The 27,610-nt window shown below is 41.0% G+C and overlaps 1 protein-coding gene and 1 long non-coding RNA gene across 7 annotated transcripts in view; one reads left to right on the plus strand and one right to left on the minus strand.

The window, feature by feature from the left end:
• ankle1 (ankyrin repeat and LEM domain containing 1) overlaps window positions 1–27,610 on the minus strand; it is a 73,491-nt gene that overhangs the window by 43,994 nt on the left and 1,887 nt on the right. For 2 of the 6 annotated variants that reach the window (XM_088394363.1, XM_088394365.1), the window contains exons 5-9: window positions 25,164–27,467; window positions 24,883–25,054; window positions 24,582–24,744; window positions 24,332–24,464; window positions 22,984–24,130 (exon numbers count right to left, since the gene is read on the minus strand). In XM_088394363.1, coding sequence (XP_088250489.1) covers window positions 23,964–24,130; window positions 24,332–24,464; window positions 24,582–24,744; window positions 24,883–25,054; window positions 25,164–27,467 — 2,939 coding nt within the window. In that variant the 3' untranslated portion in view covers window positions 22,984–23,963. Of the gene's footprint in view, window positions 1–16,700; window positions 17,120–18,892; window positions 19,625–19,776; window positions 19,929–22,983; window positions 24,131–24,331; window positions 24,465–24,581; window positions 24,745–24,882; window positions 25,055–25,163; window positions 27,468–27,610 lie in introns of those variants that run through there. The other 4 variants (XR_015862165.1, XR_015862164.1, XR_015862166.1 and 1 more) reach the window with 4 other exon arrangements.
• On the plus strand, window positions 506–23,191 carry LOC148388314 (uncharacterized). The gene is made up of 4 exons (XR_015862168.1): window positions 506–668; window positions 11,168–11,305; window positions 17,554–17,638; window positions 19,586–23,191. It is a non-coding gene; the product is annotated as an uncharacterized LOC148388314 (long non-coding RNA).

A 27,610-nucleotide genomic window follows, 5' to 3' on the forward strand; every position in this document is an offset into this window, starting at 1 on the left:
TGTTCTTGCGTACTCCCTTATAATGGTTTCGGCTTTGTGTGATTTATAAATAGTTGCAATAATTCCTTTCATCACCACTATTGTCCAACCAAACTAATCAGGTTGGCAGCTAGGGATGAGGTGGCGAGAACAGTTAAAATATGCGTCCTCCAAAAACATTTTAACTCTCTTTGATTTTGAGAGCGCGCACCAGTGCCCCCCTTTCCCCCCTTCCCCGCCGCCGCTGACGAAAACGACGAACGGAAGAGGCGCACTCCTATTGTGGTGCACAGCCAAGTGAGGAGGCGCCTCGGTTAGAGTCCTGGTCCAATGGAACACGGCCCAGCTTGGTCGCAGTGTGCGCGCTTGGCCAATGGCGCACGCCCCCTCCTGCTCACATGACGCCTTTCTATATGTTGCTTCTCCTCGCAGCGCTCAATAGCGACCAGCCCAGGCATCATTGCAGACTTGACACCGGCCAAATCGGACGACAAGCATCTACGGTATGTGCAGTGACAATTTGTGCTTGAAAAAAAAAAAGAAAAGAAAAGAATAGGGAAAAAAAAACATCTTATGAAGATGTGCACATGACTCTCACTGCCGAAGAAGGAAAGACTTTTTTCCGCAAGCAGACGGCCGGAGACGCACGGGGGCGAGACATAAACGCCCATAAGTTGCTGAAATGAATCGTAAGTAGAACATGTTGATCTACTTTCATTTCTGATTTCTGCTATCGAGAAATTAATTTAACAAAACAGTGTCAGCAATTTAAAGGCTTGCTCAAGCGTTTTTATTGCAAATGTGGTACTTTTTGCGCGGACGCGTGAGCACAAAGAGAAATTAAACATTACGAAATGCAGTTCAAAATTTGCAACGTGGTATGTGATTTGCACATGTGCTTGTCATGTCACCTCTCTTTGTGCACCCACATGAGTTTTTTCCCCCCTTTGTGATACATGCATGGGTGGGGGTCAGCTGTCTGCACAGCGCCATAGCATGAAATATAGATAAAAAGCACGCGGTAAACCCGATGACCCAAGCCTGGCCGTCTGGCTGGCTGCCTGTGCACCCGCTCCACAAGGCTCAATGAGGACAATTAGGGAGGGGGGCTGGGGTGGCCAGGCCAGAGGAAAAAAAAAAAAGAACTCTTAAAGGACTCTATAAACAGGGCTGCACTTCACTTCCACCCTCAGGGGTGGACAGTCCAGAACCTCGTTTGTCAGGTCCAAAGCACTTGGCTACCTCAGTAAATAGCGCTATAAAAAAATTAAAAAATAGACTTTTCCAATGGAGCTAAAAAATGTGAGATACATTCTCAGCAAGAACAGACTTCAGTCCATTTTTCAACCGTGCAACATTGCCCCCCCCCCCCCCTCTCCATCCCCACAACCACCGCACCCTTAAGAGGTCATGTCACTCGCAGAACCTCTTTATCGATTTGAAATTGGTGGGGTCACGGCTCTGTGCGGTGGGGGATGTAGAAACGGTGTACACTTTAAAGTCTAGACTAAAAATGGGGTCCTTGTGATTGTGCATTTGTTCTGCACAATAACAGGGAATGGCATGCAGGACCAGCGCCATTTGATGTTGGAAAAGGCGTCATATGGCTTTAATTAGGACCTATAAAATCTGTCTACCCTATTCTCCAGGCGGCACTGAAGAGCTACAAAGAAGGGGAACTGATGTATGAAAAAGAGGAAAGAAACACAGAATGTCACTTAGCTGAAGATCTTCTTATCAAATTTTTATGAACCTACTTTTTTCTTTCCCCGCACCCTTCTCGCCCCCTCCCTTCCTTGATGTTGGTGGTATGTAGGCGACGCTTTTATTCCCGCTTTGTTGGCGTGCAACCCCCCACCCTCTACCGCCACCACCAGCCTCAATCTAACTACCACCTACAGTCGCTCCAACCAGCAGACACCTGGAAGCGAGACATAATGATCAAGAGATGTTTCAGTTCACCAGAAAAAAAAGGCGATTTTTTTTTTTTTTTTTGGGAGGCGGGGTTCTATTATTCATATGTCTGCCGACAGTTCCAGGCCCATATGTTGTTAAGAGTTGTGTCTCGAGTGGCAGCGGTATGCAGTTTATACACTACCGCAACAGAGAACTCCTGCTCTTCATTGGGAACAGCGACTGAGCCCGAAGAGCAAATTTTTGTAAATAATTGATGCTCCCCTAAAATTCTTTATACGCTAACAGTTGAAATCATAAAACAAATCACAACCTATGATTCCAAAACCTTTAACAACATTCCAAACACAAATATATTCAAACATCTGTACGCATAAAAATACTGTCCAGGAAACTTAGTTTACAGCTAAGATGGCATATGGGCAATGTTCAGTGCCTGTACGTACATATATGTCAACAATTCAAATTAGGAATTACGGTAGCAGTGCAATGTGGTGTAAAACAATAAAAAATTAACAACAAAGTGTTACATCGATACTGCAAGTACTACTGAGCTGTTGGGAAGTGCGGTGTCTCCATAGGCCGAAGTTGTGTAAAATTAAGACTGTTTAATGTTATTACGGATTCCCAGCATGGCGATAATGTCATGCGCAAAAGCAGCCATTGCAAACACGATGGACGCCATCTTATCTATTCTCTCTGACTTGTCATCTCACACTGCCACTGTTAGATTTGTGATTGGATGAGCAAGTTGGGGGCTGGAAGTGGAGCAAGTGAGCGTGTGTGTAGGTGGACTTCCACCTTCCACCACAGAAGTTTGCTTGATGTTTTCTTTTGCTAGCTTACACCTGACAGTAACCAATTGCTCTCTAGATTAAAGAAACACTACTATACCATGCCATGACAATATTTTGCCACATTAAGAAATTAATAATTTATTGACTATTTTTGCCACAAATCGCAATTTTTTTTGTGTGTATAAGGGAAGATAGGTTACTAATAAAAGAAATATGTGAATAGGTATTATGGATTGCCGAACCGTGAATATGCAGGGGTCCACTGTACAAAAATTTGAGATTGGAGGATGGGTGACTCACACAGCTTCAGCAGACATTCACAAGGAAACATCAAAGAGTTCCTTCCACGTGTGAGTGCATGTGTGTGTATGCATGTTTTATCAAACACGTTTCGACATGAAACCTGGAGTTATTGTGCTGTTTTTTTTTTTTTTTTTTTTTTTTGCTCAATAGGTTAAAATATAAGATCATTCTATTGCCTTCTATGTTTGTAGATACTGGACAGATGAAACTTTAGACTTTGAAGAGAAGGTTTTTTTAAATTGATTAATTGTCTATATTTTAATTATTTTATAATAAGACACAGTTGCTGACTGGCGCACTTCAACTTTACTCAGGGGGCTTGGGGGCTTTCAGCTGGGGGCTGAAAGTTGTTTCTGAAGTCAGACAGAAGGAAACACTAATTACAGCAGGTCATTGATAAAAATGCATGAGACCACTTTCGTTTTGACTTATTCTTCTTCAAGAACATCTTCCTTTAGAGAAGGCCAGACATCTTGAAGTATTGGTTCGGGATTACATCACCCTGCCGCATTTGTGTGATAATGAGACTGGATATTTCATAGAAAACTAGTTTTACATTGGCAGTTAGATCTATGTATAACAAGATCCACAACCCAGAAAAAAAAAGCATGTTATTCAGGTCTCTCGTTCAGCTGTCAAAAAAACATTGACGCTGTTAAGCCAAACATTGACAGTTTTGGTAAACATGTTTGTTCGAGGATTATTTCTAGCCTCAGCTTCCAAAACAGCGTAATCTTGTCTCATGTGACAAGTGTAGAAAAATATGCACAGGGGTCCAGTCTCAATGCTCTTGTTTATATGTGTTTGCTGAGAACTGACGTGTGTCATGGCGTCAAGGAGATTGAGGATATCTCTCCTTCCGCCACCACCCTTTGAAGGGGGAAGTAATAAAAAGTTCAATGGGTGCAACAAGCTGTTCTTCCCTCCTACACTTTGAGGCTTTCTACCTGGAGATGAATAGGAGGCCCCTCCATAACTAAGGGGGAAAAGAGAACATTTTATTGAAGGCTAAGGATGTGGGGGATGCTCTTACAACTTATAGACACTTGGTGTGAAATAGTCCAACGCAAACCAGCTATGGTGGAGGAGAAAAAAAGGTCCGTGACTTGGTACGAAAAATGTAACAGAATTGCACAGAACAACACAAATTATGCAAACACTCAGTTTAAGTAGGTCAGATGCAAACAGTCCGGTTAAATCCTCCTTGCAGTCAAATAGCGCCTTCCTAGTGTGATGGTACAACCTCCATGTTAATGACTTTGGACAATCACAAAGACACAGATTAGGATTTTCAATAACCAGATTTATGCGTGAAGGGGTGAAGTCATGGTCAGTGCAGAGTCATTCAATTACCACCGTGCCCTTTCCTGGGAAAAGTCCCCAGCAGTGAAGAGGTTAATTGTTTTTGAATCTCCATCCAAGGGGAGAAAACGGACGAAAGGAACAAGAATGGAGGGGGGATAATTGGGCCGGCTACGGATTACTGCAACCCTTCAGAAAATAAAAATGGTAAAGGCGGAAATGCAAGGCAGGGGTGTGAAAGGCTCGCGTTGTGTGAACCCACCACGAGAGTCGCTTGCTCCTTGCACCGAGAGGGAGCACCTCATTCCTGTTTAGCCCGCAAGATGACCTTTGACTCTCACAAGCTCCTCCTTCCTCCAGGTGCAAACCCTCAATGCCTTCAGCGCCCACACACAAACATTACAAGTTCATTTCTCACACTGTGAGCACGAGACGATAAAAACAGATCCTTTTCACTCTTTTTAAATGCAATTTATTTTTTGTTAATTTGCCCCTTGTTTCCCATAATACTTTTTTTCCTCTTCTATAATGTTTTCTGTTCTGGAAAATTGATTCCATTCTACCCCTTTCCAGAACGGAGCAAAAAAAATGATGACTTTAAATGGTCCAATAATCACAAGAGTGCTAATCAGAAGCATGTCACGTATAATTACCTCAGTGTTTGATAACAACAGCGCAAATCACCTTAGGCCATTAGTGAAAGTTTCCTTCCGCTATTAATAAGTGTTAATAAATTTCAAGAAGACGTGGAAGGAGCAAGCCCTCTGCATGGCCCACTGGTTAAAGCACAGTGAGGTTAATGAACTAATCTTCATATTTGCCGCTACCATCTGGGGCAGGGAGACAAGGCAGATGCTCGCTGCTCTACACTGTTGCACCATGCATGGAGGAACATGGCAGCACCATACAGCTTGATGAACACATTTAACATTTAGCCTGTGGTTAAAGCATTCATGTCCCTCTCTGTTCACTACGAATGCATAAAACTGCTAATGTGGAGGAAATTGTTTCAAATGAATTTGCAAACACGTTTGAAAGTACTCGTAGGCTAAATGGTAAAAAAATTCACACAATGCCACGAGGTATGGCTTGCACATACAAAAAAAGCAATGTTTTTTTTATATTTATCATTTGTTATTATGTCTGCAGTGCATAATTTCTAATATGTATTTTTTCTCATAATGCCAAGGGGTGTTGATTTGCGCATGCGCATACCTCATGGCATTTTGGAAAAAAATGCACTGCAGACTTAATAATAAATGAAAAAGCTAATATATAAAAATTAGGAGTAAATAATGTTTACTTTAATTTATTATCAAGAAATTAGCATTGTTTTAACTTGCGGATGTGCAAGTCAATACCCTGTGGTATTATGGGAAAACATTTTTGTTTTTAGCTTTTAAACTACAAGTATGTTGGAACATATTTGCAAATACATTCAAATGTACTCGCAAGTACCTTCAAATGTATTTGTCAGTCACATATATTTACTCCACATTGGCAGTTTCACGTTATTGTAATTTACTCATCATTGAGTGAAAATGCCCAATAATCCTTATCTGGATCAGCATAGTACTATACACATAAAGCCATAACGAAGAAAGAAACAATCACAGTTCACATTACAGCCTTCTTCCCCCAAGAAAAATCTGTTCCTAAATTTGAAAACCGCCTTCCTAATTGACAGTTGTTGTTGTCAGCATATGTATTAGGAAACAATCAATACATGTGACTTGATCAAAGCGGACATAAAAAGGGGATAGATATAAACCCATAACTCAGTTGTCCTCAGGTTGATTGTGTTACAAAAAGAACATTCTTGATACACTCTTTTACTGTAAGAGCACACTGAGGACCACCTGTGATTGCTGAAAACGAGTGAAAACAAGGACATATTGAAAACAAATCAAAGGTTGGCATGGATAATCACACCCTGCTTGGTGGAATCAGATTAGAAAGCAAAGCCCTAATGGCAACGGTGATTGAGCCCCAAGGCAACTTGACTGGATGACCAACCCTTATTGGCACACTGGTTTACAAATGTACAAAAGCAAAAGTGAGCAGCATTTTATCAGAAAAACACCTGAGGGGGATGAACGGGGATCTAATAATCCCAGTTGGATGAATGGGAAGAAATAAATGGAGCTCTTTCTCAAAACCTTCATTTTGGCCTATCTAAAGAATGTATACTTCACTTTAATAATAAACAATAAATTCCTCTTAGTTTTTGACAAAGCGTTGAGGCTGGAGTGCGTTCTCATCCCAGATTAGCTCGTACTGTAATCAAAGGTGTAAATTTGGAGGGCTGGAATTGGACAATACAGCTACCAGGTTGAGTAGAGAACATTTTCACTTTTATGATAGTCTAGCTGTCAGATGGTCATTAAATGAGGAGGTCTGCCACAAAGCCAGCGAGATGTCGGTTCATAGTCATTTCTCAGATGAACCCTCTTCTGTGCTCTCAACTTTTCTTGAGCTGACATCGGCACCGTCTGAGCTTTTTCCTCTCAAACTAAGCTTGTACAACATTTATGCGGCGGTGAAGATGAAAAGACATCATCGCTTCACTTCATGTCAGCAAATTCCTCCCTAGAAGTTCACTCAAGCACTTGTCTCTTCTTCCACTCTAAGTATCTGTTTCTAAAAATACCCTGACTCCTTCTTGTAAAATTTCTATTCGTAGAGTTTGTCAGCGCATGTTTTTAATGTAACACCACTTCATACCTCAACAGGCTGAAGTGAGCTGGACTTGTAGTATGAAATTAGGTGATCTCTTCATTTTTGTAGTCATAACACAATAGGAAAGATGACAATCTTCAGTTGTCCCACTCGTTTGACTTTTGTGTGCCAAAGCCAAAACTAGTCTGTTACACCTTACCTACAAATTATACCTAAAATAAAGCCCAAGGATAAGAATTCAGGTCATTTAAAATGAAGAGAGCACACATAATTACTCTGGCAGATATCTTTAGTTAGCCTTTGTTTCAGAACCCTCAGTGAGATTTTCAGTTTTTCCACTTTCTGAGCCTTTTATGCTAAAAAACCTCCCATGAATGAACCCATACATATTTGGGTTTTTATCGTCGATGCGGGACCATCGCGCGTAATGAAGTTCTGTTTCCCAGCGTGAATCGGGAAGCCTCATGATTACCAGTGCTTCTCTCATTGTCTCTCATCATCTCCTACCTAATTGAAGACAATATAATGAGACAACAGGGTCTCGCTCATCATTCTGCATCAATGGTGCGCTCTATGGAACGTGCCCGTTTGCTAAAATGACAAGGGGGTCATTAGACTTATGGGTACTTGAATTCAGTCGAGTTTGTTTAATTTGGCCAAAGAAGGCGGACAATTATGCTACATTTCCCAAGCGACTGCTCATCAGCTTCTCCACTTCATGGCCGCCCACCCTTGTAAGCACTGGATGTGTCTGGGTCATATGTTGGGTGGGGTGAAAAAAAAAAGGGGGGAGTCTTGCGACGGCAAATGGTTTGAGGCGGGAATTTGGTAACGGTCTGCCTCTGGAGTTGTCTCAGATGATTAGGAGAGCCATGTGGGGAGGGTCCCCCAGTGCCTAGCCTCCTTCACCTCCCTAATATGCTCTGAATAGGCCCCCCTCCACTGTGCGTTTGTTGTGGGCTTTGATGGGAGGGGGGGGGGGGGATTATGTCTGGCCATGGTTTAGGAGTGTTTGTCATCTGCCCCCTCGAGGCCCGCATTGGTTCCTTTGTCTGGGTGTCAGGCATGGGTACAATGTCACAGTACACAATGAGCTGCAACATTAAGGGCATCTCGGGTGAAGAACGAACACAGGATTTCATGTCTAGGTTGCTTTGTAATTTTCATCAAATTGGTTTAATGATAGGGAACTGGTAGCGGTAATACATATTTACAAGAGACTGGGTTAGTGCTATTAACCTCAATATTCACAGTTTTATTGTTCTTAAATTGGTCTCTGAGATAACATGAGAATGACACAATTCAGATATTTTTCCTCAACAGTTTTAGTACTGGGAGTCATCGGAGTGTAAAGAGAACACAAATACTTAAAATTTATTCTCCTGTGTTTTTTTTATAATGGTCAGGACGATTTCATGCTACCTCCAATTGTAGATAAAAATTAGATGTGTATTGGATATCTGCCAAAGTACTTCAGTGTAAACAGACAGATTGGTTGTACCACGTCAATACGAGTCTGATGGCAGCAAAATACCACCATTTCTGTCTTCCCAAACTTCCCAAAAGAACAAACATTCTCTGCCAAAGCACAGATGATTAAATACATATGTTTTGATAATTACATGAATTATTCATCAATTAGTCATCATTCATTAGTGTATCCCTCCTCGAAATGAAAATAGCTGTTGACAAATAAGTGCAGACAGCAGCCAGCAGAATAAGGCTACCCTCATATTTAAGTCAATGGGGCTAGCTAACCCAGTCCAACTAACCGGCATGGAATTCAGTGTAAACACAATAGTCAAAACACAACTACATCCAGTATATAGTCATCTACTGTAGTGTCGTATACTATGTGATAGGGTTCGATTGCTTCAAAAGACCAGGAAATAGCAGACTACACAATCATGTCCTGCAAATTTCACGTAAAGCCTTGAAATTGATTTACTGAGGTCATTAACAAAAACTTTAAATACACTGGACCATGTGATTAAAATCAAAGGTTACATCAAAAGTAATTGTCCAACCAATAGTCTTCCACTGGCAAATGTAAAGCAAATGTCAACATTAGTTAGAAGCATAATGTAGTATGCCACCTACACATATATACCCACAAATAATTCAACCGTAAATTAAGATTTATCACAATTTCCATTTTTTTTTTAACTCAATTATTATTATTAATATTTTTAAGAGTGTAGACTGACAGCAGTCGGAACAAGCCATTACTGTTTTATGTGCTTGCACAGTTGGACGGGTGAAATTCACACCTGATCAAAGCATTTTATCCCCCGCCTCATCTTTTGGAGTGAAGCCGTTTCAGTAGGTTTGGGTTGTTACACACACGCTTAGAGACATATAATGTATGCAAATCATCTATCAAATTCAGTCTGTTTTTTCGGCTGGTACAAGAAAGCAAATCCAGTGTGAATGATCTTTGTGTGGGCAGGAAGCCTTGAAGCCTTGCATCATGTCTGCCAGGTTCTCCCTGAGGACGATTCAGCCTCCTTTACATTCACACTCACACACGCCATCTATTGTTTTTCCTCGCATCCAAGCAGAAGTCTGTCTTCATCTGTCCTATTGATTAATGAAGGATGCACAGCGGGGGAGTCCAAGGGAGGTGGGAGTCTAGATCAAGGCAGAGCTGCATCACTGGGACTTGCACACACGTACACACGCACACAAGCACTTCACACACACGTTGTCTGTCGTGTTCCGTCTGCGTCTGTTACTGCAGGCGGCTACGACACATACGTGTAGATTTTGAGAGGGTGCACAGACACCAACTACTGAAAAAAAAGCTAAAGACGTTTGATGAATATGTGTGTTGATTAATTAGGGTTCATGATGTGACTTGCCATACCATCTGTGCCCAAGTGCACATAAAGAACCTGTTGTATTCTCATTACTTGGTTATCTATCTATCTATACTGTATATAGGATATCTGCATTTTTGTTTGTTTCTGCCCAACTAACCCCAGCTTCCATACCAGCACTCCATCTCTCACTTCATAATGGTGTTCGTATTGAGACATGTCTTTGTCACTGCTGAACAGCATCATCCATAGCATGGTAAAGGGCTTGCAGAAAAGAAGTGGAGTGGGGGTGTTGTGGGTGGGTTTGGGGGTTTCGAACAAAGGATCAGTGTTTCTGCCTGGCTGTGGCTTTTTGGGCGGGTCTCCAACCGACTGGTGCGGTGCGGGTTATGGGGGGCGGTTGGAGCTGGAAAACGAGTGTGACTGAGGAGGTTTTATCTTGAAAATGAATGAGGAGACGAGCGAGGCTATCTGTTTTGTTCACAGGAATAAAGAGGACCATCAGTGCAAGTCACTTGTTTATTTTCTTCCGTTTTTTTTTTTCCCCAACATAAATTGGCAAAGCTGCCGATAGTGTGAGCGGGTGAATGAATGGGAACGCTACATTGTCTACTGGCCATTATACACAATTTGCGTAACCTTTATGTGTTATCTGTACAGCTGTATGAAACAAATGAGAAGACACGCTTGTGAACGTGTGTGTGATCGTGGTGGCAGCTGTCACAGCTGTAAGCAAATTCATTCAGAGGTCTTGTATACAGCCTGAACACATACTATTTATGCATGCTTGTACGCACACACAAGCCCTGTCAGTTTATGAGCGTGTGGCACGACGATAAACATTCGTCCCAGTGGGACAATTGTTAATGATGATAGCAAGAAGATGAAGTATGCAGCACTGTGCAGAGAGTAGCAAGTCAACACAGCTTTACAAATTGTGACTGGCAATGGGGCAGACGTATTTCAAATAGAAGTACTCACTGTACTGTATATTGTGTCGTGACTGCTATTTTGCTAATGTGCCATAGCTGACCTTAACTTGAACCTCATTGGTTGTTACACTGAGCAAACTTTATCCCTCTCCTCAAACAGCATTTTATATCTTTATCATCTACCTTAAAAAAGTGACTAAAAACAGGGATATAATACAAAACATAAAAGTAAATATACTCTGGATTTTATGGAGGCACATTCCGCCGTAGGTCATGAACTACCACCATCTGCGCTTATCTTGTTCATACATTTTTTTAACACACTGTAGTGAGATTGACTGATTAAATAGAAGTGTATTTAATTTTTCTCTACAGTTAGTGATAAAGTTATTATGAGCTGACTTCATCCCTCGTTTTGCTTCTTTGCTCTTTTTCCGTTCAGGTCATGTACAGGGCTGCCATAAGAGGAAGAAGAAAGAAAAAAAAAAGAAGCTCCAAATGCCTCCAACATGGAGGGGGGAAGAAGGGACGCCCCCAAAGACGAACATGACAAGGAAAAGACAACCATGATGAAAGAGAGGTAAGAGAACTCACTTTGCCCTAGGCTTACACATTGTTCAGGTTGGTGTGTCTTCTGGAGCCCTTTCCTACAATTTGCCTCAGTCGGCTCGGTCCCAGAACGGGGATCTCTGCTCTTTGCGTTTGTTTTGTGTATATTTATATGTACCTGGTGTTGAGTAACAGTTGAAGCAAGCAGGTGAAGACTTGAACTCCTGCCTGATTCACTTGCTACATCTTTTCCGTCAACTCCGGCATTTTCTTATTTTCTGCAAACATTCTGCTGCTTTTAACCTTTTGTCATGACAACGCACTCTGGTTACCAACTTTGATGACTGCCTCACCGTCCAAGCTTTTATCGTTTAGGGCACTGAAATAAACACTGCAGATTTCATTCGAGTTTGTATCATGTTATAGGCATATGCGCCTCAAATATTTTGGTATCCAAGTTCCGGTACAATCACATTTTGCCAAGAATGATAAGACCACAAACTGTTAAAAACTACCATACATCACCAAAACGACCATTTCAGTTGTAAACCTTTCTACCGTATAAAATATGCTCATCTCATCATAATGCTTTTCGTATGAAAGCAATACTGCTCAGTGGTTATTTTCAGTCTTTTGCTGCTCTTTTTTTCCCTTGTTACACCTCCCTTCTGTTCCTTCTTTCTTCAGCAGTCACAGCTTCATGGTCTCCCTCAGTTTGGTTGCCCACACACATGCGTGCCATCTTTCTGTTTTCATCATTTTTGTTCCTGTCGCCTGGACTGTTGCCTTCGCATTGGTCCAGGTTTTTTTTCCATCTCCTGTGGCCACCAAAGACAGCCTTTTCAAAAACAGGAAACAAGAGGTCAGAGGTCCCATGACTGCTTGATGTGACCTTTGTTTTTTTTTTACACACATCCTCATACCTCATGAAGAATTTGGACTGTGCCACCTCTTCCTTTCATCCAAATTGATGGATGCACCGCGTATAAACAAACTAGAACAAATGTAGTGACATTTACAATTACATACCCTCCTTTTTGTTCTAGGAGTGGCTGAAATGAGGCACGTGAAGCCAGGGAGGGACGAAGAAAAAAGGAAAAAAGTAGAGCATTCAAACCACCCACCCACGACTCATTTCCTCTTGAGTGTCTTTTCATTTTGCTCTTTGAGGGGTGTCCAACTCTCTCTAAACCTGCTGGCCGAAAAGAAGTAGGGTGGGTTTCTTTTTGCATGCACAGGCATGAGAGCTCAATGCCACACGTTGTCACATGGTGTCATATTTCAAAAGACGCTTACGGGAAGTGACAGCCAAGTGAGTCACTCAGTCAAGTCCGATTGATTCAATGCAGCGCAACGAGACACAGCGAGTCATTGTCCGTTTCACGCTCGCGCCAAAGGGGTGAGCGGAAGATGGGCGATGCTTTATATCGGCAAGGGGCACAAACATGACTCTCAAATCAGCTATAAATGATAAATCTGATGGACAAGTCTTAACAGTGGTGTTACATCTGCATGCACCACCGAAAATACTCTATCATGGCAGTCGCTTCAAAACGCTTCAAGGAGTGGGTGGATATTAGTATTTGATTCACGAGTTCACTACAAAGCATTAAACACTAGCTGGATGTACATGAAAGGAAACAACTTCACTATATTATATATATTATGTTATATTATATGTTATTGACTTGGTGATGTTATTTAAAAGGAATTCAATCTGTTGAGATTTATTGTTCATCAATGCATGAGCAATCACATGTGTTTGCTCAGTGCAAGGTTATAACTGTAAATAACCGTAAAATAACCATAGCAAGTTATTTGGTGTCCCAAGGTAAAGGTAGGATACCTGCATGTGAAATATTCAAAAGCTGCAGCTCTACATTCAACCTGACTGCTATATTGTTATATTTTATTTGTTGAATAAAACCCTTGTCCCTGGGATTAATGTGCAAAAAAAAGCTTCTAAAAATAACTAAATTGCTCCTCAAATGAAGTCATTGATTACCAAAATTGCTATTTTCCCCCAAGCCTTGTGTGTGGGTGTATGTAAATATACACTTCTGCCTGAACATCCAAACCTTGACACTTTGAGCAAATCTTTTGATTATTATTCTATGAACTACCCTGTCTGCCACTTTTTTCCCAAGAAGAAACTGGGATGCTTTGTGCTGATGAAGCATTAAAACAGTGGCCATTTTAACATTCATTTTTATCACTGGCTGAAAGAATGAAAAGACTCAGAGCCAGGGCCCCCCCCAGGCTTTCCGTCAAGCCTCCTGAGAGGAGACAAAGGCTCACATTGACTGCTGGGTGTCGATAAGACCTATCATTAGTCTGCCGGTGCTGGGATTACCAACACACACTAAAACGCTTATGCACACACGAATGCACGGTGCTCTTGGGTCCGTATTCTTGTAGACACTCCCCCCTCCCCGTTTTTTTTTTTTTTTTTTTTTTAATATTCACAGGCTTAAATATTTGCAAGCATGCCAAAGTAGTCAGAGGTAGTTAGACTTGATCGGAATCGAAGCGACCTCTCAAGCCGCTTCACATCAGCGTCCACACACAGCAACATGATGTCAATATTCAAGCAAGAAAAAAAGAATTCCAAATATACTCTAATAGGGGAAATAATAAAGCTAAAATACCCGTATATTATTGTCAACTTAAGCTACGACAGAGGATCATAAGTGTCAACATTTGGTTGCGACTAGAATCATTTATTTAATTAGAGCTGTCCTGCAATAATCATTGTACTAGCAGGTCAAATTTCCAAGTTACTAAGTAGATGATGAACCATAGCTTGTGTTCTCATTCCCTCATGAGCATGGCCCCTAGAGAACGTACGAGTTTACTTACCCTCGCTTGATCGGAGCTCTCTGCCAAACACAGAGCATCAGCTCAGGGTCATTAGCCTGCCTATTTGCTGCAAATAGCTTTCAATAGCATCGCGGCCAAAATACAACAGGAGCACGATTAAGCCATTGATCTGTGGCGGATAGCACATTGGAAACATTATGAGGAAACGAGTGGACAGGGATAATGGACATTTATTGTGGGAGCCTTTTCCATTTTAAGTTAGATGCTGTGAGTCTATGTTGCTCTACTGATTATCAGTTGCTTCTGGGTGTCCTCATTTTTAGGTGGACTCCAAATGCTTTTCACAAAAAAAAGAACAATCCCAGGAACGGGTGGGCACAAGATCAAAGCTCTGAGTGAACGCTTACTCTGTCTTCATGTCTTTATTGCCTCATTTACAATGAGCTTGAGTGGCATTATTGTAAACATGAGCCCACCATAGTTTTGCCTTAATGTTTACGTCCAGATTTTATTAATGATGGCAAAGTGCCACGCCAGCATGTGAATCTATGTTGCCTTCCAGCTTTATGTAACTTAGGGCGTTGGCTTCGAGAGCCGCAGTGTATAGTGTACACAAATGCCATAGCAGGCTTTTCTTGACTTGAGACGGGTATTTTCTGCCATAAAATGGCAAGGATGTGGCCATTTACAAGTCTACTAGTGCAACTTCTTAAGGCCATCACTATCACTATGTGATAAAAATACGGCAGGATCATTTTTGCCGTAACTTCTATCAAACTTCATTAGGATTTCACAATGTTTCAAAATTATAGATCGTGTGCAATTGGTCGACAAAGTGCTGGGACTTTTAATTTACAGTGCGTTTGTATTTGCAACCTTTGTAAAACTGTCTTTGTAGTATTTGAACATGTCCACCCCCAAATTATCTTCAAAAGTAATGGTGGCTCAAATATTTTAAGCAAAGAGACACACCCAGAGGATGGATATAATTAATGTAAGTCTTGTGATGATTTTGTAAATTTGGCAAGATAGTAGTTCTGGGTGGTCTTGCGCTACAGGCTTTTACCACAATATGGTTCAAAACACAGATAGAGTTTGCAGATAAACTACTAAAGTCTGTGGGCTCATTTAACATAATGGGGTAAATAATGTAAACAAGCTCTGAAGCTCTGGCCTAAATGGATTTATAATAAAAACTAAAAAAAAAAAACAGAACCTTCATTTAGTTTTGACTCAAGAACTCATATAGTATTTCTACCCATACGTCTGAATCACGTGTCAACTGTTAAATTATATTCCAAGCCCCCAAAGTGGTTACTTTCCACAGAATGCATCAATCCATCAAGACTGACTGTCATCATGTTTGTTTTCCTTAGCTCATTCTCACACTTGATAACTTGTAAGCCCTGTGATTAAAAAGTTTATTGATGATTTCAAGCAGGGTTATTGCCGGTCTGACCCTGCTGTCATAGGAGTGAAACATTTCTTTGGGATAGCCCAAAATAATCTTTCAGCATCCAGGGAATTTGTTGTGCAACTTGAGCGCTGGCAAAATAGCATACCCTTAAACAAAGTGACCACCAAAAGATGGCGATTCTCCAGTATTGGCTTCGGTAGGCTACCAGTAACTAAAGACTTACTAACACTCTTCAAATGTACATTAACTTTTGTCCATTTTTAGTACCGTATTTTTTGCACTATAAGGTGCACCTAAAAACTTCCAATTTTCTCAAAAGCCAACAGTGCGTTTTATAATCCAGTGCGCCTTATATATGGACCAATATGGATTCGTGGATGAGGACTAATTTATTAAAGTAAACTTTACGTGTTTATTTTGTGTGTTGTGTGATATTAACATTTGAGCAACGTTGAGTTATTGATATATTGTTACTGTTTTCACTATTTCGAGTGTTAGTATATTGTGATTGCATTAATGTTTGAGCAACGTTGAGTTATTTATTCTATGTGCCTTATAATCCGGTGCACTTTATATATGGACAACGTTTTAAAATGGGCCATTCATTAAAGGTGCGCCTTATAATCCGGTGCGCTTTATAGTGCGGAAAATACGGTAATCAAAAGAGAAATTAACTGTATGGGGAGCTTATAGAACAAAATTCTTTCTTACTGCAGTTTTAAGAACTAGAAATGAGATCAGCCGTTAGAGCACAAAAGATGTAATTTCTCCTGTGCCAGTCTTCCTGTGCTGACCTGTCTCACTTTATTTTAACATCAAAGCCAAATTTGAACAATTGAGGCAATTTTTCATCCAACCAAGGTCAGCCATTGTTCCTACTCCGTGATCCGGCTGGGAGGAATTCTGAAGAAATATATTTTACTGACATGTTCCTTTGTTGCAAGCCACCTTTCAACCAGTTTTGAGAGAGATTTCTGTTTTCTTTAGCAACTGCGTTTCCAGATTATTTCTTTGAATTATCAAGTTAATTTATTACAGCAGGGTTTATGTGCAGCACGGGTTTCAACAGAGCATTGTGTAGACTGTTTTAAATAACAAAAGACTTAGTGTCTGTAAAGAAAAGAGAGTTGCAATAAGGCTAAAAAGAGAGCCTTGAAATTGGCCTTAGCATCTGCATGCAAATTTGTACTTTAAGATCACGGGACTGTTGTGTAGGCAAACCAAAAATGCTTAAACACAGCATTTGTACAATTTGGGATGTTTTTAGAAAGAAGCCCTTGCGCTCACCACATGAAATTCTGTCGAATGTTTGCCAAAAAACAAATGATTCTTATGGCAAAGAATAGGGATGGGGAAAAACTCCCTAAAGTATTGTGTTCAAAGTAGCTTAAAATATATTTCTAAATATTATATTCAACTGGAAGAGGCCACAAATGAGCCCAGGCTTTACTTACAATTGAAGACAAGTTTGGATCTTTCTCAGCAGACACCCCTTTCATTATGGGTTTCAAATTCTCTCTCTGTGTTGCTTTCAAGTGTTTTGTTTGCAAACATTTCAATACAACTTCTGAACATTTTGTAGACACTCACTGACAGGCTGTGATGAAGCTGTAAAATAAAACAGCCAAAAACATAATTTTAGATATTCTGGCCAACATGCTGAGCTCACTGAAAATTAACTGATGTACTTCTTTAAGGAGTGCACAAAAAAAAAAAAAAAAGACGGATCACGTGCAAATGTACACCCAAGTAGGCTCTTCATCTTTGTTTCTCAAGACCACCCACGGTGTTTATAGGTTGCAAGTGGGCTTGTTGTACTTATAAAAAAAAAACAGTGTGACTTATAAACGGGAGATAAAGGGCATTTTTGAAGTTATTTGATCTCATTTTGTTACTCATTAGCCAATAATTCTAAATACACAGTACCACTACAAACGTGTGATGAAATGATATGAAAGAAAAATCTTAAATTTGTCATGTGTGCTTTATTACTGCTTGTATATTTTCAACTTTAAAATGATCAGTTTTTGTTTTCTGTCCAGGTCCAGACATGATGGAGGCACGCACACACATACGAAGGCACCTTGGGTCTGTCGGCGGTCTAACGCCAGCATACCACCCCCACCAGTATGTTGTCGCTTGCTGCGCACACACACACACACACACACACACACACACACACACACACACACACACACACACACACACACACACACACACACTATTGCCTTTTACGGTATGAGACCATAGAGTAAAAAGATAACGCTGTAAATGTGATATAACTTCTGCATTATCACTCCCATATTATTGTAACGCAATTACTTTACCTTTATTTTTAAAAAATGTCTGTCGACTAATCAAACAAATGCAAAGTGATGTAATTTAACCGAAAGTCAAGCGGATCCTGCATTTCTAGTTTCAATGAACAATTATCCAGACAGAGCAGAATTCACTATAATTTTGCATAAGTAAACAGCCGTGTTAAAGTGTGGCCCCTTAAGTGTGCGTGCTTCACCTCGTCTATTTTCAGCAGCCCCAACCAATCTCCTCAAGTTTAACAGCTGCACCACATGTCCCACAAACCCCCTCAGGCTCCCCAACCGGTGCCCCTCCCAAACCTCAGCATCCTGCAGCCTTCCTCCAAAAGCACAAGCCCCAAATTACAATGTCCGAGTACACCTCCCCCTGATTTGTATATCCACTGACAAAATGAATTAATGTGAGGTTATCCATGAAATCCTGTCAGAAAATGCTGGATTGTTTTTGATCGCATTCAAACTACTTTTTTCAAGGCAACCATTGGCTACCGTGATAGTACTTTTTCATCAGTTGTGTTTTGCCTAAGTGTTGCTCCTTTGCTTCCCAGTCCTGACAAGGCACAACTCAAGGGTTTGATTGCCGGTTATTAAAGCACTCGAAAATCAGAGAGGAAAGGACTTGCTCTGCTTTTGGCTGAATCTATTGATGCACCCATTTTAACACACAATGTAAATGACACAGCTTGAATTGTGCGGGAGACTGGAGGGTGCTTCGGCTGGGTGACGATAATGACAAGGAACATTATTATTTGGTGCCCTGAGGAGTCGCTCATGCTTTTTAGGTGTGTGTATGTCAGAGGAAGGGAGGGATGACGTGAGAGCAAGGTACTCTTACTCTTCCTGCAGTCCAGTGGCTATTATTCACTTCTCCCTCTTCCTCCCAGGTTCACGCCTCTCTCATGACATTATGCACTGCTAGTCGGCATGCTTTCTAATGTAGGCTACTCCCAGTAATGGTGAAAACAAATGTTTACATTTGAGGAAGAGAAAATTACATTATATTAAATGCTGTGTGGTAAATAACAAGGAATGCAATTTATTTTTTTTGGCCTAAATTAAATAGGAGAGCAAAGGAATCATTTTTCCTAAAAGTACAACAAACTACACTCAAAATATTTCAGTCACATTCCACGTTACAAATGGTGTAACAGAATGAATTAAGTTTGTAACTTGAGGTATCACTATATAAGTATGTTTGGTGTACCGTATTTTCCGGACTATAAGGCGCACCTAAAAACTTAAAATTTTCTCAAAAGCCCAGTGCACCTTATAGTCCGATGCGCCTCATATATGGACCAAATTCCTAAATTTAAACTGGCCCGAAGCATTGTGTCATGAAATCAATCATAAGTGGCCCGCTGAAGACTATGAATCAAAAAGACTATGGATCATTATTTTGTGATTATAAAGTAATTTGTTGCGTCTGAAGTTGAAATAAACAAGATAAAATGGAGAATGATTTGATTTGGATTAAAAATTTGACGTGATGCATTAATGGTGCGTCTTATAGTCCAGTGCGCCTCATATAAGGACAAAGTTTTAAAATGGGCCATTCATTGAAGGTGCACCTTATAGTCCGGTAAAATACGCTATTTTGACTTTCTTAACATTGTGCAGGTGTCACTAAATCAAGTGACCAATTAGTGCCCTAATGTCTATCCTGTGCAGACAGGGATGTGTCTATTTGAGGCTTTTGTCCTCACAGCAGGGATTCATCTGTAATTTCCTGTATGTGTCTGTATGTCTGTAATTGCAGGGCACCAATAGACAAGGCAACATTCCAGCTGTGGTGAGACTGAGGAAGTCAAGATGCATACACACACACACACACACACACACACACACACACACACAAGGCCAGAGGCACGTGAGCAGATGAGCATTAAGTCAGGCAACTCAACAGATCGGTTTGATATCAGCAGACAGACAGAGGAAGCCAGTCTATACCTGCAGGCAGTCAGCAGCACCCTCATCAGGAATGTCCTCCCACTTGTGAGACAAATAAATGTAGCTGGGCTTTCATCTCAAACATCTACGTGATCTGGTCTTCAAATTTATAGCAGTCATCAGAAATGTAATTTGCATTTAGAACAGCAAATCTACAACGATGGAAAGATAAAAACAGAATTATCAACAAAACCATTGCTTTAATTATTGGGAAACAAACGTTTAAAGTAACACTATCATTCTACCTTATAATCAAGCTTTAAAACCACTGGTTGTAGACTGGCTGCCATGGCAACCCCGCATGACCTGCTATTTGTGGTCATTATAAAGGTAGAACAAAGAATATCACCCACAAAATGAACTCGAATATATAAAGAAAGAAAATCCTTTGTATTGAAATTATATTAGCACACACTCACATGCTACTCTGATACTGACTACAGGCACTCCCTTTTGTTACTTTGGAGTAATTTGATCATCCCTGCATGAATTTGTCTGTCTGGAATTACGAGGACGTTCCAACGAGGTAACCGGTATCAATCGCGGAAACTTTGACGGTATCAATTTGCAAGACTTGCTTTGCTAGTTTGCTGTTGAGGGAACTCCACGGGGGAATGATCTGCTGTGAGAATTTAACTATAGTCTCCAAGCAGAACTAAATGCTGGGAAACACTTTAGGTTGGACTAAATAAGTAGTGCGAATAATTCCCGTCTCCTGTGCAGATTTACGGACTCCCCTCTTCAAACTAACATTGTCATTAAGCTTCTCCTGAAGATTTACATTTGCCTGAAGAAACCACCACCTACGCTTATCTAAAGATGACTCAGTAGCTAAATGTCAGAGCTGTCCATGCCATTAAGGCCAAGGTCTTTGAAGGCTGGACACCCTGAAACCCCACCCTCACTTCCCCCTGTCTCTTCTTATTCCTTTCTCACTCCCACTCTGACTTTGCCTTCATCCGCCATCATCCATCTCCCGCACATCCAGGCTGGTTTGAGGGCTGATGTGTGCGTAGACCTTGTCATTCACATTAGGGTAACAATGTCAGCTCAGGGCCCTTCCCTCTCTCCTTCTTTCTGTGCCTCTCTCATGGCCTAGATCTTTCTTCCTGTCACCCTCATCCTGCGGCCAGAGAAGACCTTATAAAGCTACATCCTTCTCATCCACTTCTGTCAATTCCAACACTGTCATTCAAATCCTTGTCTGCCAGTGAGCAGAGTTTGCAGTGAAAAGCAAACACTTTATTTTTAATTGGGATTTTGTGTGCATGGAGGCAGAAGATGAAAATGCAGGGAAATTAGGCAGCACTCTTTAACAGCAGCCATGAATAAAATTAATATCTAAAGTACTTTAAGGTTGAAAATGTTGTGTCAGCATGGTATTTTGTTACACATTACCTAATCAACTCAGCAACCATCCAATCTTTAAAAGTATCCCAAATTGCAGATTTATCTGCTGGCCTCATCTTGATTGATGGCCTCTGATGGACAGTTGCATGATTTTTAATGAGCAAACTACTGACATTGCCTGGAAGAGCAACAACATTTCAATGTTCGGTAAAATGTTTCATGCACGGCCCTGGGCAGCTATAAGCGCCGAAAAGGAAGGTTTGCATGATAATTAGCCCGATTTGTAATTTGGGTGAGTCAACAGTTTCATTTTGCTCATTGCAAGAGATGACATGAGAATGCCCCCGGTATAGACCACACCTAAAAACTGCCATGACTCAGTTGTTTCAAAATGACATCTTCCTCTCTCCACTGCCATTTTAAAGGAAATGAAGCCCTTTGCTAAACACCGACTCTATCCTTAGTGTCATAATGAGAATGTGTTAGAGGAGTTGCTATGTGCATACAACACTTGGTGACAGTTTATGACAGGCCAGCATTAACATCGCTGACTTTGAACAATGAGTGAGGCAAAGCCAGTCCTTTGTGCAAAGCCCTTGATTGTGGAGTATGCAGAGGCTCTAAAATACTTTTTTTTTCTATTCATATCAACATAACAGTTTCCTTTAAAAACAAAATCCACAGTGATTATTTTTGGGTGGCGGATATAAGTTAGGATATATGCACATGCATAGAAAAATATATTTAGATGTCAGGTAAGCTTATTGATGTGATATGTGTTTAGAATTAGAATGGTATTCATGCTTTTGCAGATTGTGGCATAGGCCAATAGGTAGGGCAAAACTGTGTGAAACATTGAACCCACGTTTCTTGATCTCCCTGGTCACCATCAGGTTTGTGCTTGCCCCAGTGAACATTCAACGCTGTCGGTGAGTTTGGTTAATAGAAGAACCATCGACCGTTGATTGTACCCTGTGGTAGGCAGTTAGCAAGAAAAAAATATAAAAGGTGCAGAATCTGCACACAGGCATTGGAAATGACTCATCGACCCTTTTCCACAAGCAAGATGACACAATTTTGTTGATGTTTACAAAAACCAACCACAAAGGTCACAATCAACATTCATTGCTGTCGGTGGGTTTAACTGTATAGAAGAGCTCACTGAACGATGAATGCAACTGTGTCCCAGATTTCAGCTGACTTCACAACGAATAATGTCACGATATGCTGATGATGCTATTGTTTATATCCGTGCCTGCCCTGCTCCAAGCCTTCCACCAATAACAGGCAAACACGGACTGCGCAGACTGACAGGAAGTTCAGATTGCATCTCGATCACACTGGCTGTGCTGGAGGGGTTTGAATCTTGCAACAAAGGCAAAGCAGGAATGGGGGGAGAAGGAGGGGTGAAGATGCAGAGATACTTGGGGGGAAAAAATGACCTTAAAAAAATTGCATTTACGTTTGATATAAAAGAGCTGAAATTTTTAACTGAAGTTAATGAGTTGCCTCAAGATGCCTCTAAGCACCCAACACCATTTTATTAATTGAAGAGTGTGCTTTCCAATTACCCAATTCATTTGATTAAGGGTGAACATGAACAGACAGATTTTTTTTTGTTTCTTATTTATTAAAACAGCATTGTATGTTGCAATCTATGGTACTTGTATTTTATTAAATAATGTCCAATAAAATGTGTTGGATTATTTTTTTGTCAAATTTTTAATCCATCCACCTATTGATCCATTTTCTCAACCACTTAAATCAGGCGAGTTGGAGCATCCCTACGTGACTCTCTCATTGACCACTAGAGGGACTCCATAAATTCCAGCACTGCACAACATAAGCACTCATACAACTTTTTTTGGTTTTTATTCCACGTGGTGGAATAGCAATATCAATAATACGTCACAATATCAATTTAAGCAAAGAAGGGAAACACATTAAACATATAACTATCCAATTTACTTTCATAATATTTCATTGAAACAGATATGTTCAATTGTTTCATGTGAAGGGACAAAAACTAATTCTAAAAACTCAGATTCAAAAGCAGAAATGTAAATTTATTTTTAACAATCATCTGAATATTGTGCTATGGCTAACATTTCAAAATATTTAAGAGGACTTGAGAATACATTCTGCATGGAATGGCTAGTTGGGAATTAAATTTCCAAATGATGTTTCAAACAAAGAAAGTAAAATCACTGTTATTAAAAAAAAACATATTTACACAAAGATCAATGTCATAAAAGAATTACCTGAGTAATTTTCAGCAAATTTAACAGAATTGATACTTCTCCAACAAATTTATTTAACATGAGGAAAAAGACATCTTGTCCCAACCCTATTACTACTTCAGTATGAACAAAGAAAGAAGCCAGCATTATTATTAACACCTTACCTAGGAATAATAGAATCCCATTGGAACTTTGACAAAACGGTGATATTAAATCCTACACACCCTTGTGTTGTTTTTTTTTTGTGATATAAAACAAAACATGACCGTGATAAATTGTTTCCACCATTAATAGGATCTAAATCTATATACAGTATAACTCAAGTGAAAAGAAATACACTATTTTTCAGAGCGAGAGTAAGAATAAACAACTGAGACAATGTCGTTGCAAAAGTGTGTATGCAAACCCGCTTGTGTAGTCTGACGCTCATTTAACATGAATTTCATCATGATTCGTTAATTTGGAACACGGCTACATCCCCAGTTATACGTAAGAAACTTCACCAATGCACTATATACAGCGGGGGAGACATCGGGGGTTGGTCTTATATAATCAATAAGAACGTAATTCCAATCAAACATCGTTTCTGTTCATTTTTTACTGTCTTATATCTGCTGGCCTGAGCTGTCGCTCACCTTCTGCCAGAAATATCTGCAGGGCCCTGTAAAGCAGGTGGACACCCAGCTCACGCTTTTTCTTCAGCTGCCAATTTGAAACCACACCGTAAAAATCCCCACGCTTCAGGTTTGTGAGCATCTTCAACCCTGTGACATGAATAGAAGCAAAAGAAGGGGGTTGACAAACCAGATTTGATGACTAACTGCTTGATGGGGTATGATTTGCATCTGACATGACAGTAACTTAAACTAGGCATCAGCAAGGGCATTTTGCAGGCAAAATATCACAGAAATGTCAATTACAGTATGTCATGCATTAAAAAGAAAGCAGTTCCTTGTTTTACTTACCCATGGCCTCTACCATGCAGGCCTCTCTTGTGTAGGCCTCCACTGGAATGACGTTCTGGAAACAATGCAGTGAGATGACCCCCTGCTTGGCGTTCCATATTTGAAGTATTTGCTGGACTTTGGGGCAAAGTTTCTGTTGCAGTTGAAAGAAACCATTCAATATATGATGAGTCTAAGTGACTTCCGCATATGATGCATTTTAGATTGGAATTATTCCATATTTAATTATACACATGAAATGAATTGTTACCTTTGAGGTCTTATCGCCTTTGTAGTAGTCCAAGGCCTCATAGAGATGACTGTAGGGGCGCGAGCGTTTTCCTTTGCCGACATAAAAAATAGCATTGACAAATGTCTGAAAACAATCCTGTAGGGTCATGCCGTGACTCCGGAATGGAAGATTTTGTGTGACTCTGATGGAGGTGAAAAAAAACACAAAGCACGGACCAGTTCATACAAGTACATTGATAATCTATTCTACACAGTTCATGTCATGCAAGACAGCTTGCAAACATTTGTAGTTGTAGACGAGATTTTAAAACCTGAATCACCTTGGGTCAAGCAGCAGGTAGTTAAAGCTGGACTTGATATTGCCCTCTCTCCACTTTCTGTTCTGATCTGGTTGATCAAATTGTTGGCACAAGGTTTGTTCGTTATCATGACAGTCAGGCATCTTGAAAGTCCGCAGGGCTAAATTTAGTTCTGCGCTATAACCGAAATGTGCTGCACATAGAAGGGGGGAAAAAAAAACAAGATTATTAGGCCAGGTTAAATAAAATAGAGTGATTATTTAGTGATTATATAGACTGTATTGTACTGACAATACTGTTACCTGTTTGTGGCTGTTCTTCTTGATCTTGTTGCTGTGATGGTTTGGAGTTAGACTCCTGCAACAGGCGGCAAAGCCTTTGAACGTAGACTGGCCTGGTTCGACGACTTATGGGGCCCGGACTCACCCCCATCTCGATGAGCCTCCGTCTGAGCTCCTTATCCGTCAGTCCTTCGACCAATCTACTCGAAACCTTCTTGTCATTGAGGCTTTCTGGTGGCTTCTGGTTTTCTTTGCAATCTTGTAAATTTGTCTGCATGGAGCGCCAGTCATAGAGGATGGTCTCGTCACTGCTAGCGGTACTCAAGTTGGAGCTGCGTGAGGTATTAGCCGTAGGTGGAATGTGGGCCTCAATCAGTTTGTGACCCTGCTCCGTATCAGTGTAAAGGTACTCCACTGGTTCATCTGCGTTTTCAATGAATGGACGTCCCCCGGGAGTGTAAGACAGGTTGGCCAGGTGCGTTGACCTGCGGTGAGTTGAGAGCAGACTCATGTTGTATCTGGGAGTGCATCCGGTTCCTGGAGTACATGGAAGTTCTAGGTTTTCTCTTGACTTCCTTGGAGAAAAATAGCTAGAGCTGGATGATGACGAGGCAGTCTCTGCATGACAGCTAGTGTCCTCCGTGAACCAGACATCTTCCTGTTGTCGGCAAGGTACTTCAGAAATATCATTTGCCGTGTTTGTTGCCTCATCTGGACTTGTCACATCATCTGTCAAAAAATCCCTACCGTCGACAAGCCCAACCTCGCCTTCTTGAAGGGCCTGGATAACCTCTGCGATATTTCTTTCATAGCAATCCGCTGACGATTCATGATTTTCTTCTAACAGAACAGTGTCACAAAGAGTCTGTGACTCAACAAATGTGCCATTGGTGTTTTGGGGAAGGCTGAGGGTATTCGCCTGGCTTGAGCTCTCACATGAACCTGCTCTGGTGCTGGACTGCGTGTCTGAGTACCCTCCGGGCAAGAAGTCGGATCTTGTGTTATTCTCTGAATTGGACGATATGAAGCATGGAGTACGTGGTGAACTATAGTTGTTTTCCTGCGATCTGGGAGTTGTGCGCCGAGTTCGCACTGGTTTAGGAAAAATGTCCTCAAATAGGCAAGAAGTGGAAAAGAAGCTCTCAGGGGTTCTGCTCTCTCTAAGTGAGCAGCGACTCTGCCTCGACTGCGTTCGGCCTGTTACAAATGGACTTGGTGTAAATGTTGCTTTGCTTCCAGATGCATTATTTGACTGAATGTCATCCAACGGGTCGTTCACCTGGTTTGAAGTAAGTATAGCAGGATCGATGCAAGCCTTAACCACACTCGTGATTACATGATTATCCCCAATCAAGCTATGTTTATCAACTTGAGGTTCATGTTGAACTTGTGGGACATCTCCTTCAGGGTATTGGGTAGTTTGTTCGGATAGAGATAGCTGGTTAGGTTGTACGGCAATATCCAGTGCACTGGTGTAATGGTCACTCTCGCAACTACTATAACTGCTGCTGCCATCACTGCTACTGCTGGGCCCACTTGGATTTGCTGTCTGTTCTCCTTTAGTACCTAAAGCGTCATTTACACCCTCATCCCCCTTCTTATCATCATCTTCTGAACTACAGTGACTGATGACTGTTTTCTCCAACTCTTCGCTTGTGCTTTCGCTACTTTCCCGACAGAAAACAATGACATGGTCTGGTGAGGTGACATCTATGCCTTGCTGCGGAAGAAGTGTTGCCAAACGTTCCGAATCCAGGAAACCAGAATACTCAGAAAGGTTGAAAGATGTGCTGCCATTACCCGGTGTACCATCAACAGCCGTCATTTTTATCGGAGATTGAGGGCTGAAAACAGGAAAATATTCGTCGACATCACAGAAGCTGACGCTTTTACGGTTCGCTCGTCTGGACAGAAATGTGGGAGGTGTGTTGGGTTTAGCAGTAGTAATTTGTCCATCTCTAATTTGTACATCTTCTTTTGACGAAAGCACATCAGTAGCAGCAAACAAATCTTTCTCCTTTGGAAATGGTATTGCGGGTTCCACTGTAGATATCCGAGTGCTTGATAAAAAGGAGGCACCTTCAGATTCCCAGAATGTGCTGGAGTTCGGATTATGTTGCATTTCAGCGTCGCCATCAAAAAGTCTGTTATGCGTTGTTGCTTTACAAACTGTCCTTCCATTTATGTTTGAGCGGTTAAAAAATGATGACCGTCTTGTGCTGCTTAAAGGGGCTTCACCAAGATCGCTTATTAGAGACGATTGAGAAGTGAAGCTGTAGCCAGATTCAGGATAGCCAGATGTGTCTGTGTGGTCGGAATAAACCGCTATGGAGAGATATAAGATGGAAAGGGTAAATATCACAGCAGAGCGCTGTTTTGCAGTTAAAACTGAAATTGGTAGATAAGTGCAATTATTGACCAATTTTAATCCCAAGTTATACAACCTTTAAGGTACAATGCATATTATT

The sequence above is a fragment of the Syngnathus floridae genome, chromosome 13, assembly GCF_059516105.1.
Source record: "Syngnathus floridae isolate MCC-2025c chromosome 13, RoL_Sflo_1.0, whole genome shotgun sequence".
In the NCBI taxonomy this organism is placed as follows: domain Eukaryota; kingdom Metazoa; phylum Chordata; class Actinopteri; order Syngnathiformes; family Syngnathidae; genus Syngnathus; species Syngnathus floridae.